The 18516-nt window shown below is 42.5% G+C and overlaps 1 protein-coding gene across 1 annotated transcript in view; it reads right to left on the bottom strand.

Moving 5' to 3' along the window:
* The window catches only part of PRPF6 (pre-mRNA processing factor 6), a 34948-nt gene extending 17938 nt beyond the window's left edge, over positions 1-17010 (bottom strand). Inside the window, exons 1-11 of the mRNA XM_034787090.1 lie at positions 16793-17010; positions 14607-14772; positions 12957-13075; positions 12159-12237; positions 10974-11150; positions 9244-9399; positions 6834-6928; positions 5694-5850; positions 5281-5443; positions 2240-2358; positions 1317-1535 (exon numbers count right to left, since the gene is read on the bottom strand). Coding sequence (XP_034642981.1) covers positions 1317-1535; positions 2240-2358; positions 5281-5443; positions 5694-5850; positions 6834-6928; positions 9244-9399; positions 10974-11150; positions 12159-12237; positions 12957-13075; positions 14607-14772; positions 16793-16974 — 1632 coding nt within the window. The 5' untranslated portion in view covers positions 16975-17010. The remainder of the gene's footprint in view (positions 1-1316; positions 1536-2239; positions 2359-5280; positions 5444-5693; positions 5851-6833; positions 6929-9243; positions 9400-10973; positions 11151-12158; positions 12238-12956; positions 13076-14606; positions 14773-16792) is intronic.
* Positions 17011-18516: the final 1506 nt, after the last annotated feature.

The raw sequence follows: 18516 nt of genomic DNA, 5'->3' as shown, positions 1-18516 counted from the left end.
CTGAACTTCCTTGATGTTTGGCTTGATTCTCAGATCTCAACGTTTAAATAAAACCCTGTCGGCCACCCACCACCAAGCTAAGAAACATTTGGCACATTTATCAGAATACACAGGGGAAAAGGTTTGTTTTAATATACACAACTCAAAAAAAGCTAAGCAGATTTTGTTGAAACCTGCAAAATAAATTCTACTTCTGACAGGACATCCAGCATGGAAAATTCCAGCACTACAGAAGTTTGAGAAAGGAGGACAGCAAGGTTTATAATGGAAGTTTAATTTCAACCCTCATTAGATTGGCTCCTATTGCTATAAATGAAGTTGTATCTGGTTTAAATGATAATGGGAATGGTAGTTTTATAATTAAAAAATTTAGTTTCCTTACTGAAACTCTTTTGAGTGGTGTGCCAAATGTGCAACGCAGATGTGAAGAAAAGCTCTGTGTAGCTCAAAAGCTTGTCTCTTTCACCAACAGAAGTTGATCCAATAACATACATTACCTCACCCACCTTGTCTCAGTTCATATATGAGATTCAAGTTAACGGGGGTCGGCTCAGACACTGCCTTACTTGAATTTTAGTTTGCATTCAGAACAAGAACATATGAAAACACTTTGCTGCCTTCACGCACTCCACCAAGTGCTTTAGGCCAATAAACTATTTTATAAGTTATTTTAAAATCATTTTCTGCTTTTCAAGTCCAATTTTTTAAACAGAAGGATTAGAACATTAAGCCAAGTGAGAGGTACATTGCAGAGGCTATTGCCAATCCAGGGGCTTTGCAGGCTTCATTGTTACCAAAACATTCAGATGTGGACACTGCACAAAATCGCTCCACTACTTTCTGCTGTCCACATGCAATCAATTACACCCATTTCTTGTAATGTGTTGTCGGAAAAGGCCTCCTTTTGGTGAGTAGATGGTTTTTAAACCAATAAATCCAGGTGTAGGTAATACACAAAAGCACAGCTTGAGGCTTGTGCCCCTAACACCCTCATACAGCAGCTGCTTGAAGTAGCACAGTTCAAAAAAGACGTAAATCTGACCACAGTAAAGTACATTCTCCAGCTAGACTGCACGTTACTCCCAGACATACCACTTAATCATGGCACTAGCCTGGTTCCTTCCAGCTCAGATAGTTATTGATCAGAAGTGACTCGGACATGGGACACTGGTTGATATCAGAAATGTTAAGTTCTATATTATTTTGCATCAGTGGGCGTCAGAGTGGGAAGAGAATGCATAATCTGAAATGTCTGACTGTAGCCCAATACTAGCATGCACAGAAGGGTTTTTTAAAAAGGGAACACACACGAGTACCTGAATCCACTGCTCCCTGTTGATTTCTACCCCATTTGCCCTGAGGGACGTGATAGCTCTGTCAATGATTTTCTCCACCATCTGAGTGTTTCCATTGGCTTCCTCCAGTTTGGCAGCAGTTATCCAAATGTGACGGTCTGTTGGAATGTTCTCACGGGCTTTGTTTAAGACTTTGCGAGCATTCTCATATGTCTCCAGCCTTGCCAGAGCAAGCCATAGCTGGACAGCAACAACAAGTTAGATATTAAAACAAGGAGACGACAACACTTCATACAGCAGTATCTGCCCCGTCAACAGGCGAGAGAGAAGGCTTTGCACCATGCAGATATATACTCTTTGGTAGATTCTCCCCATCTCACACTATAACGAGGCTGCAAGATGCCAATATATAAGTAGTAAAATAATCAGAGTTTACCACTGGCCTTGAAAATTCAATCCCTCTTATTCCAAATGTGTGAATATGTTGTCTCTGTTGAACTTCTGCAGTAATATTTTCTATTGTGTTGTCAGTTGGATTTATAGCTCAATATATGGTTCAATGTTTTTAAAGTGAATAAAACAGTGGCTTAAGTAATGTGTGTGTGTTTGTGCAATTATCATAAATGCATGTGCAAATTAGGTAACTGTGCAAGCAAATATGCCTAACTAGCCATTTATGGGTACAATTACTCAATTTACATGTACAATTACAATAACAAGTACACAACAAAATGACATGTAAAAACATGCTGAAAACCACCACCTGAGGCGTACAAATTAACCCAGAAAGATACTGCCAGACCTGTCTTGCTGGTCAGTTAAAATGCCTGGTAAATCCGCACACTGCACTTTACTGTCAACTTTGCTTTTCAAAGCTTGTAAACATCAGACCCTTTCTATAGGAATATCCTTAATCTGAAGGAGAGAGAGATTTGTTGACTTACTTCCACGCTGGTTGGACAGCATTCCACTGCTCGGCTCAGCATTATCCTAGCATCTTCAGGTTCTTCTAACTCCACTGCTGCCTTCCACAAGCGTACTGAATTCGGAACATGCTCAAGGGCTAGAAAGGTCAAATAATAATATGAATCTTGGGAAAGAAGGCTTTTACAAGAGAGAGAATGCTGTACTAGCAATAATCATTTCTGCAAACATAGCTATCCCTTTTCTTTCATAGAGGAAGTCTTAAAAAAAAAAATTTAAAACAGTTTTGCTCACTGAAAAATAAAAGTGAAGTTGGAGAGGGAGAAAAAGTACCATTTTTCCAAACCAGAAGGTCCTTTTGTTTCTCTTCAGCCAGTACAAGATGGAAGAATTGGGAGTAAAATCTAGCCTGAAATTCCACAGGCTGCAAAAGTCTTAACTTGTAACATCTGTGTTAACTCTTTCAGAAACTGCTTCAACAGTTGTCAGAACACAAAAATCAGGAAAGCAAAGGAACCATAAAGGAACTGTTTCCCCATTTCAAGCCAAACAAAACTGATTTTCAGACAACTGCTGTGCAAGTTAAAGTCTTTTCCACTTAATCTTGACTGTGCCCAGTTTGAGATTTTAGAGCTGTTAAATATTACAGGTCTAAGTAGGGTTCAAATCAATTTTAGAACATTATGACAAATGTTTTAGCTCCTTAGGACATGCATTTTGTTACTGCATCTTTCACTCAGGTATAAAAACAAGCATGTAAGGATTAATTCTGACAAAAATGGATATGACAGAGGGTGTTCTTTTGTTACTACAAGCAACACCAAAAGATTACAACAACAGAATATTTCTCTACTTTTCAGGTGTTTTTTATTTGATGCACTTCGTGTACATTCAGTTTCATTGTTTTTCCTGTCTGGTTAGTCTTTCCCATGCTTATATGGGAATGTTATAGCAACAGGGAAGAGAAACCTTTTTAAAAACAGGAAAATGTGATTGTAAAACCACAAAAAAATTGAAAGATGATTCCAAGGCAAGTGTAACATCTGAAATTACTTTTAAAATCTCAGTTTTTGAAGTTGAGCAGGTTTCAAGTTAATGGTGTCCCTTTAATTGTTCCAACAAAGGTCCAGGGAAGACAAAGATTGTTATCCTGAGCTTCTCTCGGACTCAAAACCAGAAGGAAATACATACAGAAAATGATTATGGTATTCTGACTAGCTGGACGTTAACTGTTCTTCATCAAGTTTATAGTGGCAGGAGCTTTTCTTAAAGCATTCTAAATGAGTAATGTCAGCCTTTGATAGCTTTAAGTGCTACTCGGCAGGAAAGAGCATGTCTTCACAGACACAGCATTCATTTCTACACCTCAAAATGGATTCTAGCCCTCAGTTTGCTGCCTCACTAGAGAGGATAAAAGCATTAGACGCTCTAGAGTGTTTGCTGGGTGATAGGATCATACAACCCACAGAAACAAAAGAGAAGCACATTACAGGATCATATTTCAGTGCTGCTACTTGGCACTTAGCCCTGATTATTTTCTGGTAAATACTGGTTAAAATTGCCAGTCTTCACATGATTCCTGATCCAAATACCTCCAGGCCTCAGTTTTGTGCTGCACCATAGGACGCAGTAGCGGAGGAACACCATGAAGCTGATAGTAACATGTGGAAATTAGAAGCAGCATGATACATTTATATTCTTTTCCACCAACATAAACAGCTATACACCAAACTTCTTACCAGATAATATTCTGAACTGAAAGCTGAAAGCTGCTCACAGAACATACAATATCTCTAATCATTTAAACATCAGACGGAAAAAAATAACTTGTGTACTTAACATGCTGTAAATCATCGTTATAATCCAGCTCACAAGTCACATCCAGAAATCTATCACTTTCTCATATGACTAACATCTGGTTTTCTATTTAATACTTACTGCAACTTTTATAGGCGCACACAGTTTAATAGCAGCAGCTGTGTTTAGCAGCACATTGCAGAACAAATTCTTTTGCAGTATCTAACCCATAATTAAAAAGCCACACACAAAATAAATATCTGAACTCTTGCAAGTTCCAGAACAACAGCTGAAGCGCAAATCTTTTATTCAAATGTTGGCAAGTACAACACAAGTGTCATTTCATCACAGATAACCAACTGCAACAGTCAGATAGGAGGCAATTTACTTCCCTTGGTCCTAATCCTTGCAGTAATCGTACTAGATGCTATGCAGTCATTTAATACTGTGAATTGATGCATATTAAAGATCTACAAAGACATTAAATCCTTATCCTGTTCCCTGGACACCTAGAAAACTGCAGTAACTCTGAGTGTTTGTAACAGAATTTAAATGCTAGGATTCAGCAACTTGACAAGGAGGTAGTTTTAATCTCTTCTGAAATGGGACTGGCACATTGACTTCAAGCAGCCAAAGAATTAATGTTGTGGTGCCATGAGCAAGACCTCTAATTTCAGCACACCGGGATGATCAGTCATGAGAGAGAAGTGCCAATCATACTGTTGTGTGCTAGTTACTGAATAGGCATTATGAGTTTGAAGGAGGCAGTACACTGCAGATGGATGAGAGCTGTGATGGCAACAGCATAAAAGATGCAAGCATTTGAGTAAATAATGTAGAGAAAAACTATTTGTCATAGGAACATAGGAATTTCCATAGTGGAGATCTATCCAATCCATTCTCCTGAATCCTCTGTCCAGAGGCTTCAGAGAAAAGTACAATACCCCACCTCTTGGAAGTCTCTAATAGTTAGAGACTGGCTTAAGTCCTGAAGCACAAGGTTTAATATCCCTTCCAGATTTTTTGTTGTCAAAACTATAACTCTATATCCAATCCTATTAAGTTCTTAGCCTCAACAACTTCCTGCAGCAATGATTTCCAGTTTAATCACACATAGTGTGAAAGGATATGTTCTTGCTGATGACAAGAATAACATTTAAAACCCCAGGCCATGCCCTAAAGTGTTTATGTTTTATTATTTTTTTAGAAGAATGCTTGCAGGAAATTGAAGGGTTAGTTGTTATAACCCTGTAGAAGGTCTCACCTTTCCTAAGGACACGTTTCTTTGCTCGTATATCTGTCTCCAGTTCTGCTGCTCTGATATAAATCCGGACAGACTGTGGGAGGTGGCGGACTGCCTGGGCCACCACAGCCTTAGCCGTATCTCCAGGCTGCAGCCGGGCAGCTTCTAACCAAACATCTTCACTCTGTGGGTCAGCAAACAATGAAATTGACACCCTTTCCATCAGCGCAAACAGTGGCAAAAGTCCCATAACAAGTTTAAACTGGAGCTTTCGGAAACACACTATTCCAGCTCCTCTGATAAGTTACAGGAGTGGTTATATTAATCTATACTGAAAAGCTCAACGGAAGAAAATATGCTTTTAGTAAGAGAACTAACCACACTCTTTTCACAAATTTTTGCAATAATCCACAGAGAGGCAAAACAACTCTGACCTTGGGGCACATTTCTGTCCCCTTCATGATGAGGTTTCGAGCTACTTGCAGTTTGCCAGTAACCTCTTCCAGTCGGGCTGAAGCTATCCAAGCTGGTGGATGATGAGGGTTGGTCTCCCGCACAGACTTCAGAAGTAAACGAGCTTTCTTGATGTCACTGGTAAAGGAGAAAATACAAACCACAAAGCTTTTAGTAAGCTAAGGAACAGCTCTCCTTCACCAATAAGCTCCCCACACCCAGTTCCTCACAATCACACTCGGATATAAATTAACTCAGACCTCAGACATTTTTACACACAGGTAACACATTATATACGACCACTACAACACTGTGGAGAATATATTTTAATGTAAGTGAGGTCAATGTGAAGGTTGCATATATTTAAGTGAGATTTTGAGGAGTTGCACGTGTGCACTGTGGTTTGTTGCATGCTGAAAGTGAAAGCTTGTTGTGGAATTGACAAGTGTGTAAGCATTTTTGGCTATTAAGACTTCGGACACTTAAGGCAAAGGAGCTGAAGTTCTTGCACATGTAAATGTTGGTTTCACTTGGCAACTTCCTGGATTTTTAGTGCTGGCACTGAGAAAATGGATTTATGCTACTTTAATTCTAAGTAAGTCTTTTTTATATGACTAAATCAGATGTCACAGAGGATTGGGCTATAGGTATTTTCACAATGTCACCAGGTCAAATGAGGCCAGTATTGACTAAGGGCAGTCACTGATCAGCAGCATGTGTGAAATGTATTGGGTTATTTCCTAGCAGATAGGTAACTGCATCACAAAGCCGCCAGCACATCTGGCATGCTTGTAGGCAGCCTACACAAGAACCGAATGGGTAAAGAGACTGTACTCCCTCATAGAGGCAGCTCATCCAGGCCCGGAATCTAGGTATGCTCGTGAGGGAGAACTTGCAGGACCTGGCCTATGGTACTTCAGTCTCCAATGCCATCCGTCTAGCAATTTTCACAAATACAACATATTAATAAAAAGTAAAGATGAGTGGAATCCTTCAGACATGTACAAAGGTCATCTGGAAGCCATTTTGGCCAGATACATTAGAAATATAAACTTCCATTTACATGCAGAAGGGTCAACCATTAATAAATGCCAAACCAATTCACCCCAAACTAGACTTACTTGATATCTCCTCCATGTGTAGGTATCATAGAATTCAAGTCTGTCAGATATCCCTTTGGGTCCACCACAGTTTGGCCACTCACAGAGTCAGACACCTGGGAAAGTAAATCCAAAGCTGAAATTACCAGTCAGAGCACTACAGTTTTGGCAATGAAAAATACATTAAGAGTGAAAACACACAAAAACTGTTCTCTCTTAACTTACATGGTCATCTGGTATGAAAACCAAAATGGAGTAAACTGGAAAACTTTGCTTATACCCATGTTTTTTTGTTTTTTTTTTAAACAAATGACAATGCAGCTTTATTTTGCAGAGCATCTTTCCTACACAATGTATCCCAAAATGATTTACACAATTAAGCCATATTATCAGAGTTTAAGCAAACAGAGAGGGGAATTAACAGGCTTAATCAAAAGGAGAAAAATGTTTGCAAATGAGATTAGAAATTAAAGGGAAAGTTACTGAGGGTGTTCCAAATGGCAGTTGCAGAGGAGACAGGTTTTGTACCAACATTAGTAACTTTGTAAAGGAGCAGGGAGGGGAGGACTGAGTAGAGAAGAAGAACATCTGTGAAGCAGGATGGAGCCTGTCCACAGAGGAGGCTTTTTAGCTAGACCCTGTTACAGTCAGAAAATAGGAATTGAAACCAAGGCGATGCAATCAAACCTCTCTATATGTGAGAAAGCAGGCAGAAATAGCCTGCACGTGCTGTGTAGATACAGAAGCGCCCCGACTTACGCAAGCGTTCTGTTCCGGAACTCTTTGCACAAGTCGAATTTTGCGTAAGTTGGGAACGTATCTCTGACAAGTACGCGCACGCCAAAAAAAAAAAAATCAAACGTATGGAACTTTTTCCGTAAATTGGGTTTGCATAGCCCAGGTAGCGTCTGTATGTTTAACTATGACGGACTGAATTTCCATGTTCCCACTGAATTACAATCTTGAAATCTAGTGCACTTATTATGCAATGCCAATTACAGAAAAATATTTACATTTGATATTTGACCCAGGTCACCAAAAGTTTAATGGTGTAGACTTACAAAAAGTCCTTCAATTTGGAGAAGTTAAGGGCATCTGACATCACCTGTCCTATTGAGTGGGTTTCAGTCAAGAGAACTGTCAAAGGCACGAGAACTTGCTGCAGGCACCAACGCTGATAGTCACCCTACCCATGAACCGTCATTTGTTAATATTACATACACTCTAGTTTTATGTTTTAAAAAGTTGGCAAACACATAAGAACTGTTAATTTTACTAGAAATGGCACTGGTACCAGCTTGCAATTAAAAATAACATGAAACTGGCTTGCTTAAGGAAATCCCCAAAAGGATTAACTACGGAATTTAGCTGAAGAGTAAAGTAACAATTAAATATTTGATTTTACTGGGGAGAAGGGACAATTAGAGAAAAAGAAAAAAGTTTTTGTAATATTGTCTACAGAAACATCCCCATGAGTATGTCGCTAATGGGCATTGGCCTTTAATGTAGCTGTTCATTCAACATTCTATGACTATGTAAAAACAAAATCTGTGTATGTATTCAATCATATCTGATGTTAATGACATGGTGCATTTTTTACTTCTGTGACAGCACTACAGAACACAGATATAGGAAAGGAAGACGGATTCTTTCACCTGAATCAACAGGACTGTTAGTTAAGTTGCAAACATCTGGCCAAATTTTGCCTTGAGTTAAACTGCGCAATCCCTCTCAGGTAATAGGTTGGACAAGCAGAACAATGGGTGCAATTTAGCCTGACAAATCTTTAATATTTGCAAGTATACACCACAGAGTCAAAAAGCACACAGTTGGACTTTCAGATCCCATGGGAGAGTGTAGTGCTAGTGGTTAGAAAGGCCATCTTTTCACCACGGCTTTGGAGCGGAGCCTGGAGTTGCAGCGCAGAGCAGCCCCGGAGCAGTGGAGCTGCAGGTTTTTGCCTGGAGCGGAGCCGGAGCACAGCTCCAAAGCCCTGCTTTTCACATCTGAACCAGCATGAAATTTTCTCTTGAAATTACTGAAATAAATATAGAACTCCATGATACCATTTCAGAGTAAGTGTTGTGTACTGAATGGTTCACTAATTAAGAGAAGAGGAACAACCATCGCACCAAACTAAAAACTGACTCTGTAGACCTGATGTCCATTTCTGCCTTGACTGGCAAGCTCAACTCCTCTGTGATGGTCCAGAATGCACTGACCCATCTCCCAGAGAATTCCTCTAGAACAGGCCTGTAGCTAAGGGCTGTAGGGTATTCTTTTAATTATTATTGCCCTGCTTTTCAATGTTTTTTTCACTATTTAATATCCCAAAGAGAATAAAATAATAGTTTTGAAAAACCAGGCTTCATTACAAAACAGGTACACCTCAGGTACACCTTTCAGGGTTATTGTGTTCCTGTGGCCTTACCTGGCTCAGTCTCATATCCATCAAGGTATTCCTGGCCTGCCCAATCTTCCTCATATCCAGTTCACCTGTCCCAGGTGTCATTAGCCCAGGTGTCATTCCTCCTGGATACGGAGTGTTCAAACCCCCTGGATACGGAGTGTTCAGACCGCCAAATTGCTGCCAAAAAAGGAGATATATTATTAAGGTTTATGCTGGGATTTTCAACAGAACTCAAGGGAGTTAGATGCTCAGCTCCTATGGAGTTTCAATAGGTGCTAGATCAGGGGTGGGAAAACTACGGCCCAGGGGCCGCTTCCGGCCTGTCAGACGTTTTTCTCCAGCCCTCGAGCTCCCGCCGGTGTGCGGGGTTGGGGGCCTGCCTCGCTCCACCCGCCCAGCACTCTCCAGCCCCCACCTCACAATTCTGTTGATGAGCATCATCTTCTGGCATGCAGAGCCACACTGCGCGGGCGCGACTTCACTGTGCTGTTTCCAGGATTGGAAACCCGCCCCCTGCAGCAGGGCGCCCAATCCCCTCCCGGTCTCCTACGGCCCCACCCTTGAGAGCCTCGAAACCACCCAGGGGCTGCACCCAGCCCAACTAGGGTGCCTCTACCTGTGACAGTGCCTGGTATGACAACCTTAGTGTCACTGCCGGCAGGGCCTTTAGGAATCCCCGGTACCACCCTGTAGAGCCCCCCTTCCCCGCACCTCGGTAACATCCCTTATAGAGCCCCCCCCATGCTACACCCCATACAGTCCCCTTCCCCCACCGGGCATTCATGGCCCGCAATACAATTTCCATACCCAGATGCAGCCCTCAGGCCAGAAAATTTGCCCACCCCTGTGCTAGATGTTTATGAGTTTGGAAATCTTCCCCAAAGTATTGCCAGTACAAGTTGAACAATTGCCTCCCAAGTCACAGTATGAACAGTGGTTTTTATATTGGGAGTTGAATAACTTCCTATGGACCATCAAGTGGCACTATTCAACAATAAAACATGAGAACAGGTATGTTCTCAGATTTATTTAATTAAGAAGTGTCAAAAGATGATCATGACAATATTAACTGAAAGAATATTAGCAATAAAATCATATAATCATTTGATATCAATTTAAGTCCAATAAGTTTTCTCTTCCATCAGCCGATCACAGTACTCTGCATCCATTTAAACAATTAATTATGATCCAAAAACTTCAACCACTGACCTGTCAACTGAAAGTGAAATGTCTTAATTCTAGAAGAAATCGAATACATCAGCCACTAAGGGAAGTTAGACGCCAATTCATGTTATATATTTGGAAAAGTTTCAGTCAATAAGAAATACGTTGGTTCATTGACCAAAATTAGTTATGGACACCCCTTAGCCAAACAGAGCTAAAACAAAAGAATTTTAGAATCTTCCCTTGCTAAAACAAAAGGCTCTCTGATTATTCTTGCTTAGATTCTGCTCAGCTCCAGAGTTTGCTGAATAAAATAGAAGTTTCCAATAAGCCTGGGACTGCAACACATAGCAACCTCTTCTAAAGGCTCTTGTACTAAAGAGGACTTTCCATATGCTATTCACTTAAGAAAGGGTTAAGCCTAGTGCCTTTGTCTTTATTTTAAATGGAATTGCAGGATGTGTTCTAGGCTAAGAATAAGGCACATTTCACAGCAAGTGCTTGTCTCTAGCTACTATTAATCATTTTCTCCAATTTAAGATGGGTAAAGCGGTAACGTCTCCCTGTTTGTTTGTTTTCATGCTCACCGTTTGCCGGGGGTCCACAGAAGTGTGATTCTCCCCAGTCTGTAAGTGCTTAGCAAAGAAACTATCAGGAACAGGAGTCAGTTTCTCATAACGTGGGTTCCTCTGACGTTTGTTCCTCGCATCACCCACTTCTGGAATACTCAGCCACTCTTCCTCTGTGACTTCCGCTAGCTTCCGCTACACAAAAAAAAAACGGTCATTACTGATTCTAGAAAATGTTGTTTGAAAAATTGTAAATTTTTCTATTGTTTAGTGGACTATCAATCCGTTGGTTTCAGAGAATTCAGGGTCAGTGGGGTCCCATTTTGAAGTCAAAGGTCAACACTAAAGAATTTCAGTGCACAGGGGAGTTGTATACTTTTAATAGGAACCTTCTTTGTACAGACTGGGATCTTAACCTGATATTTTTATATTTTTGCCTCGCTAATTGGTAGCGATTGTTTTTAAATTTTAACAGGGTATTATGAATATGTAGTTAAATCTGACTAACTGCAATGTCCATCTTGAAAACGTTGAGAGTCAGGACTGAAATTTTTCTCCCTCCACATCAGTTATGTCAATCGTGAACATTTTAAAAAAGCAGAATTGCAACGCAGCTTCTCAGCCGGGTGACCAGACCAACCCACTCTCAGGGTGCAGGGCTTGTTTATACTTGTGGAGCCAAAAAGATCTGATACCAAAATCTGTGTCTATTTCAATACCCTAATATGCCCATTTGGCAGAGAGGAAGGAATGGCGATGACCACAGACACCTATAACTAAATGGCTGGTAAGTATTTAATCCTACCAATCCTGACAGTACACACATACAAACTACCAATCATACTGATTTACTGTTAATGGCATATACCAACAGTACTTTGGTTTAAATCAATACTGACCAGTTAAAAAACAACCACCTGTGTCCCCGATGCAAAACATCATACTACAATACTTAAGACATTATCAGCCTAAAATTGGTTTCTGCATCACTAGCTACTACCTTCGTACCCATTTTTGTCTATTGTTCAATGGAAATCAGTTCTAGTCTGAAGGCAGGGGACATGCATAACATTCTTAACAAGTTCCCGTATAGAAAATACTATAGAATAGGAACAGTGCAAATAAATGCCCAAAGTCACGTCCATCTCTTCACTCTTAAAATGGGCTATTTTCTTCATATGTGTCGGACAGTTATCTCCTTACTTTTAAATCTGAGAACTGCTGCTGAATTTTGGGACGTTCCATACGGTACTTTTCAATCTCCTCTTTCTCCCGTTGTTCTCTAGAAAATAAGGAGTGCTGAAGTCAAGCTCACAGAAACACTAAATCCAGTACCATTATTATAGAAGAAACCTGTCTCGTCAGAGCTCTTAAGGCATAAGCCTATATCAGAGAACTGTTACACATACTGCATATAGCAAGTTGAAGTTATTTATCGATTTACAGAAGAATATTAAATATCTAGTCAAATAAGGCATATTTCAGCATCCTCAAGCAATAATACTATAGAATAAAAATTGAACTTTGCATCCATGTTTAGTCTTAATCTCCAGCTCCCTATGGATCTGATAAAATACTGTTTTTAGTAACGTTTGTTAAGAAACATACAAAATATCCAGATTAGAAGACTTTTCTAACAATTTCTCACTTGTTGTGTGATGCATTTAAGTTCAATTATATTAGTTTTGGATTAGCATCTCTCTAAATCACCAAACCTCAGCCAGTTCAACTCATATGCAAGAGAAGCTAGTCAGTATTAACATCTGTTCAAGATGTCATGCAAAAAGCCAAGCACTTCTGAAAATCAGACCCAGCATCTCTCACATTGGCTACCCAAAATCAGTGGCTGCTTTTGAAAATGTTGCCTTTTAGAGATTTGCCCAAGAACACAGATTGAGACAGTGGAAGAGCTGGAAACAGAAGTCACAAGTTCTGACTCCTAGACCTACCTCCCACTAAAATCAGCAAATAATGCCTCTCCTGCCAGTGAAATAATTATACCTTCTCTCTTTTCTCCGTTCATCCATTCTCTTATCCAAAGCTGCATAAATAGCATCAGCTTCCTCGTCGTCTTTTTCGTATGGACCACTTGAGAACAGGCTCCCCGCATAGCCGTTAAACTGAGAATTTTAAACACAGTAACTCCAGTTTAAAGATGCTATTATATATCTAGCACAGTTATCAACATAATTTGGGATAAGGAAAAGACCTCAGCAAGCCGCTTCTAACAAGAGCATCCGGCTAACACAACCCTAAATAAAAGCAACCCTGCCCTTGCCCATACTGTATGCATTTCAACAGCAAAACCTTTCAGTAAATAAAAATTCCCATAAGGAAAAACCATTTCCTTCAATTTTGCCTGGTTCAACTATACAGTCCAAATAAAGACAATGACACGTCAAAGGGTGTCATAACTATAAAGGGAAGGGTAACAGCCCTCCTGTGTACCATACTATAAAATCCCTCCTGGCCAGAGACACCAAAACCCTTTTACCTGTAAAGGGTTAAGAAGCTCAGGTAACCTGGCTGACACCTGACCCAAAGGACCAATAAGGGGACAAGATACTTTCAAATCTTGGTGGGAGGAAGGCTTTTGTTTGTGCTCTTTGTTTTGGGGGTTGTTCGCTCTTGGGACTAAGAGGGACCGGACATCAATCCATGCTCTCCAAATCTTTCTGAACAAGTTTCTCATATTTCAGACTTGTAAGTAACAGCCAGGCAAGGCGTGTTAGGTTTACCTTTGTTTTCTCAACTTGTAAATGTTCCTTTTGCTAGAGGGTTTACCTCTGTTTGCTGTAACTTTGAACCTAAGGCTAGAGGGGGTTCCTCTGGGCTCTTTGAATCTGACTACCCTGTAAAGTTATTTTCCATCCTGATTTTACAGAGATGATTTTTACCTTTCTTTCTTTAATTAAAAGCCTTCTTTTTAAGAACTTGATTGATTTTTCCTTGATTTAAGATCCAAGGGGATTGGATCTGGACTCACCAGGAATTGGTGGGGGGAAAGGAGGGGGAATGGTTAAATTCTCCTTGTTTTAAGATCCAAGGGTTTGGATCGGTGTTCACCAGGAAATTGGTGGAGAAGTCTCTCAAGGCTACCCCGGGAAGGATTATAGTAGTTGGGAGGGAAATATTCTGGGGGGGGAGGTAGACAGAGTTTCCCAAATAACTCATAAATAATTTGGGTGGTGGCAGCAAAAGCAGATCTAAGCTGGTAGTTAAGCGTAAAGATTTTCATGCAGGTCCCCACATCTGTACCGTAGAGCTCAGAGTGGGGAAGGAACCTTAACAAAGGGCAACAGAGCTCAGATTTCATTTCTGGAGGCAGATGAAAGATGCATCCCACAAAGTACCGAGACTAATGTTTTATTTAGATATCCCTCCCAAGATACTCAGGGCATGGTACGGACAATTAAACCATAATATACAAACATTAAAATGAAAACCACAAAAAACGCTGTGGCATCTATGCAAACAAAAGGTAGTGTTAAGTGCCTCTACAAGGAACTCTGCCCTTGTCTCCTCTACTGGAGATTTGCCATTATGAAGGGGGTTAGTAGTGTGTGTGTGCTGGGGTAGAGGGGAGCAGAATTATAGACACCTCCCTCAGCCACGAGGAAAAAGCTAACAGGAATGCTACAGTTGCATCACCTCATCATAATTGGTGTCATTCAGATCTTCATCATCATCATCAGCCTGGTTTTTCTTCATCTGGTCCCCAACAGTTCTCTTCCCTGGCGGAGCATGACGATCATCCACTGGGTCGTTGGCATCTCGAGCTGGGCCAATATCAGAACGGGTGGTAAAACCCGTGGCACTATAGTGAGAGACCAGTAGCCATGATTTAGCCTATAGTAATAGTGCTACAATATACAGATGTGTTTTAATCACTCTGAAAGTGAGGCATTACGAATCTTAGAATCGTAGGACTGGAAGGGCCTTGAGAGGTCATCTAGTCCAGTCCCCTGCACTCATGGCAGGACTAAGTATTATCTAGATCATTCCTGACAGGTGTTTGTCTAACCTGCTCTTAAAAATCTTCAATGATGGAGATTCCACAACCTCCCTAGGCAATTTATTCCAGTGCTTAACCACCCTGACAGGAAGTTTTTCCTAATGTCAAACCTAAGCCTCCCTTGCTGCAATTTAAGCCCATTACTTCTTGTCCTATCCTCAGAGGTTAACAACAATTTTTCTCCCTCCTCTTTGTAACAACCTTTTATATATTTGAAAACTATTATCATGTCCCCTCTCAGTCTTCTCTTTTCCAGATTAAACAAACCCAATTTTTTCAAACTCCCTTCATAGGTCACGTTTTCTAGACCTTTTATCATTTTTGTTGCTCTTCTCTGGACTTTCTCCAATTTGTCCACATCTTTCCAGAACTACGGCGCCCAGAACTGGACACAATAATCCAGTTGAGGCCTAACTGGCATGGAGTAGAGCTGAAGAATTACTTCTCATGTCTTGCTTACAACACTCCTGCTAATACATCCCAGAATTATGTTTGCTTTTTTCTTTTTGCAACAGCATTACAGTTGACTCATATTTAGCTTGTAATCCACTGTGACCCCAGATCCATTTCCACAATACTCCTTCCTAGGCAGTCATTTCCCATTTTGTATGTGTGCAACTGATTGTTCCTTCCTAACTGGAGTACTTTGCATTTGTCCTTATTGAATTTCATCCTATTTACTTCAGACCATTTCTCCAGTTTGTCCAGATCATTTAGAACAAACTTGTAATTCACAGGTATGTTACCTGGCCCCCATAGTTAAATGATGTGATGTGATGCTGGAACAACTGTCCTCTTAAAGAGACAGTTTTACGCAGAATGGACCCAGCTTTTATACAGCCCTGCTCCCTGTTTCCCCACCAGCTATTATCCGAACACTGCCACTCCTCCAGGTCCACCTCCTTTTTAAAAATATGTGGGAAGCAGCGCAGGCCGAGGGATGTGCTGGCTCCCACTTCCCGCAGCCCACATCGGCCTGGAGCAGCGAACCACAGCCAGTGGGAGCCGAGATCAGCCGAACCTGCGAACACGGCAGGTAAACAAACCAGGCCAGCCCACTAGGGGGCTTACCCTGGTGAGCCGCATGCCAGAGGTTGCCGAAATTGTTTGTTTCGGTAATCCACCTCCCCGAGAGGCGGTAGCTAGGTTGACAGAAGCGCAGCCCCACTGTCAGTTTAACTGGATCGCTCAGGAGTGTGGAGTTTTCAACCCCCTGAGCAAGGTAGTATACCAACCACAGCGTAGACATTTCCAACGCAAATCCACACCCCTGAGCGAGGTCCTTACACCAACCTAACCCCCGGTTTAGAACGGGAGAACTTCTCCCATCCACATAGCTCCCGCCGCTGGGGACGTGGAGTACTTACACCATTTAAATCGGTTTAAATTCACCCCAGGGGTACAACTGTCTCATGTGGGCAAGACTTAGGGTGACCAGATGTCCCGATTTTATAGGGACAGACCTAATTTGGGGTCTTTTCCTTATATAGGCTCCTATTACCCCCCACCCCGTCCGGATTTTTCACACTTGCTGTCTGGTCAGCCGAACAAGACTTAAGGTGCCAGGAGAGGGGCTCTCTTTGGCCTCGCTGGGACCCAGGCCCTGCAGCCCCAGCGCCCCCCACCCACCAATGGGGGGGGGCGCGCACACACACACACACACACGAGTTGGGGGCGGGAAATAGGGACACTGCGCCAGTCCCGGCTCTCCAAAGCCCAGGCCCGCAGCGCTGGGTCGGGGGCCCAGGCCCGACTCCACGGGGGGAGGGCGCAGGCGGGGCCCTGCGGCGGGGGGGGGGGGCCCAGGCCGCCTCTCGCTCACCCGCGGCCCAGGCCCGGCACGTAGCCCAGCGGCGCCGGCATGCCCAGGAACGGCTTCTTCTTCTTGTTCATGGTGCCCGTGATGGAGGCGGTGAGGCCCGAGGCCCCGCCGGGCCCGGCCGGGTTGGAGCCCCCGGGGGGCGCCGCGGCGGAAGCGGAGGCTGAGGCGCTGCTGGCCGCCATGTTGGGGAGCCGAGCGCGAGGGCGGCGCTACCCAGGCGAGCGGCGCGGCCGGAAGGGACGGGGGGGGGGCGGTGTCTGGGTCCCGCCTCAGGCAGGGTGTGTGTCGCACACACACACACACACCCACACACCCCGTGTGTTACATACACAGAGTGTGTGTCACATTCATAGACATACACCCAGAGTTACACACACACACACCCCGTGTGTTACATACACAGAGTGTGTCACATTCATAGACATACACCCACAGTGTTACACACACACAGATACACACACACCGTGTGTCACTTTCATAGACATACACCCACAGTGTGTTACACACACACACACACCGTGTGTCACATTCATAGACATACACCCACAGTGTTACACACACACACACAGATACACACACACTGTGTGTGTCACATTCATAGACATACACCCAGTGTGTCACACACACACACACAGATACACACACACACCGTGTGTCACATTCATAGACATACACCCACAGTGTGTTACACACACACACTGTGTGTGTCACATTCATAGACATACACCCACAGTATTACACACACACACACACAGATACACACACACACACCGTGTGTCACATTCATAGACATACACCCACAGTGTGTTACACACACACTGTGTGTTACATACACCCACACTGTGTGTCACATTCATAGACATACACCCAGTGTTACACACACACACACACCGTGTGTTACATACACAGAGTGTGTCACATTCATAGACATACACCCACAGTGTGTTACACACACACACACACACACACCGTGTGTCACATTCATAGACCTACACCCAGTGTTACACATACACACACCATGTGTTACATACACACACAATGTTACACACGCAGAGTGTGTCACATAGACATACACCCACAGTGTGTTACACACACACACACACACATACATCATGTGTTACACACACACTGGCCCAGTGGAGCCCTCTGCCCATGTGGTGTTAATTTCTGAGCAGACTCCATTATAGATTGTTTTAGGTAGGGCCCCTAAACTGTCTCTGACAGCTATTTTAAATGAAGGGCATGTTCACACCCATCAGTTTCAACAAGGATTTAACCTATCTTATTACAACAGCACACTGTTTCACACACAGCACGTTACACACATACACATCCCTCAGTATGTTTTAGAAGGGGGCAGCAGCCTTTCTGGGCCAGGCCTGCGAAGATCCCTATTACACATGCAGCACCTCTCATCCCCAAAGGCCCCAGGGCACTTGGCAAACTGTGCAGATGCTGCATCTGCCACGACAAGGGGATGTTTTGACTGAGGAAGCCAGGACCTTGTCTACACTAGGTCTTATCTTTTTTTCTTAAATTTCCCACTGTTACTACAGCTCTTTTGAGACGGCAACTGAGAACGTGAGCACAGACAAAGCTCCAAGTGGCCACTAGTGTTTCAAGCACTGTGGGCTTATCTACACTAGAAACTTGCATAGGTGCAGCTGCACCTATATACGTAGTTATACCAAAGTAATTCTGTAGTGTACACCAGAGCTGTGTTG

The sequence above is a fragment of the Trachemys scripta genome, chromosome 12, assembly GCF_013100865.1.
Source record: "Trachemys scripta elegans isolate TJP31775 chromosome 12, CAS_Tse_1.0, whole genome shotgun sequence".
NCBI classification, from domain to species: domain Eukaryota; kingdom Metazoa; phylum Chordata; order Testudines; family Emydidae; genus Trachemys; species Trachemys scripta.
This window is presented reverse-complemented; position numbering and strand designations above follow the sequence as displayed.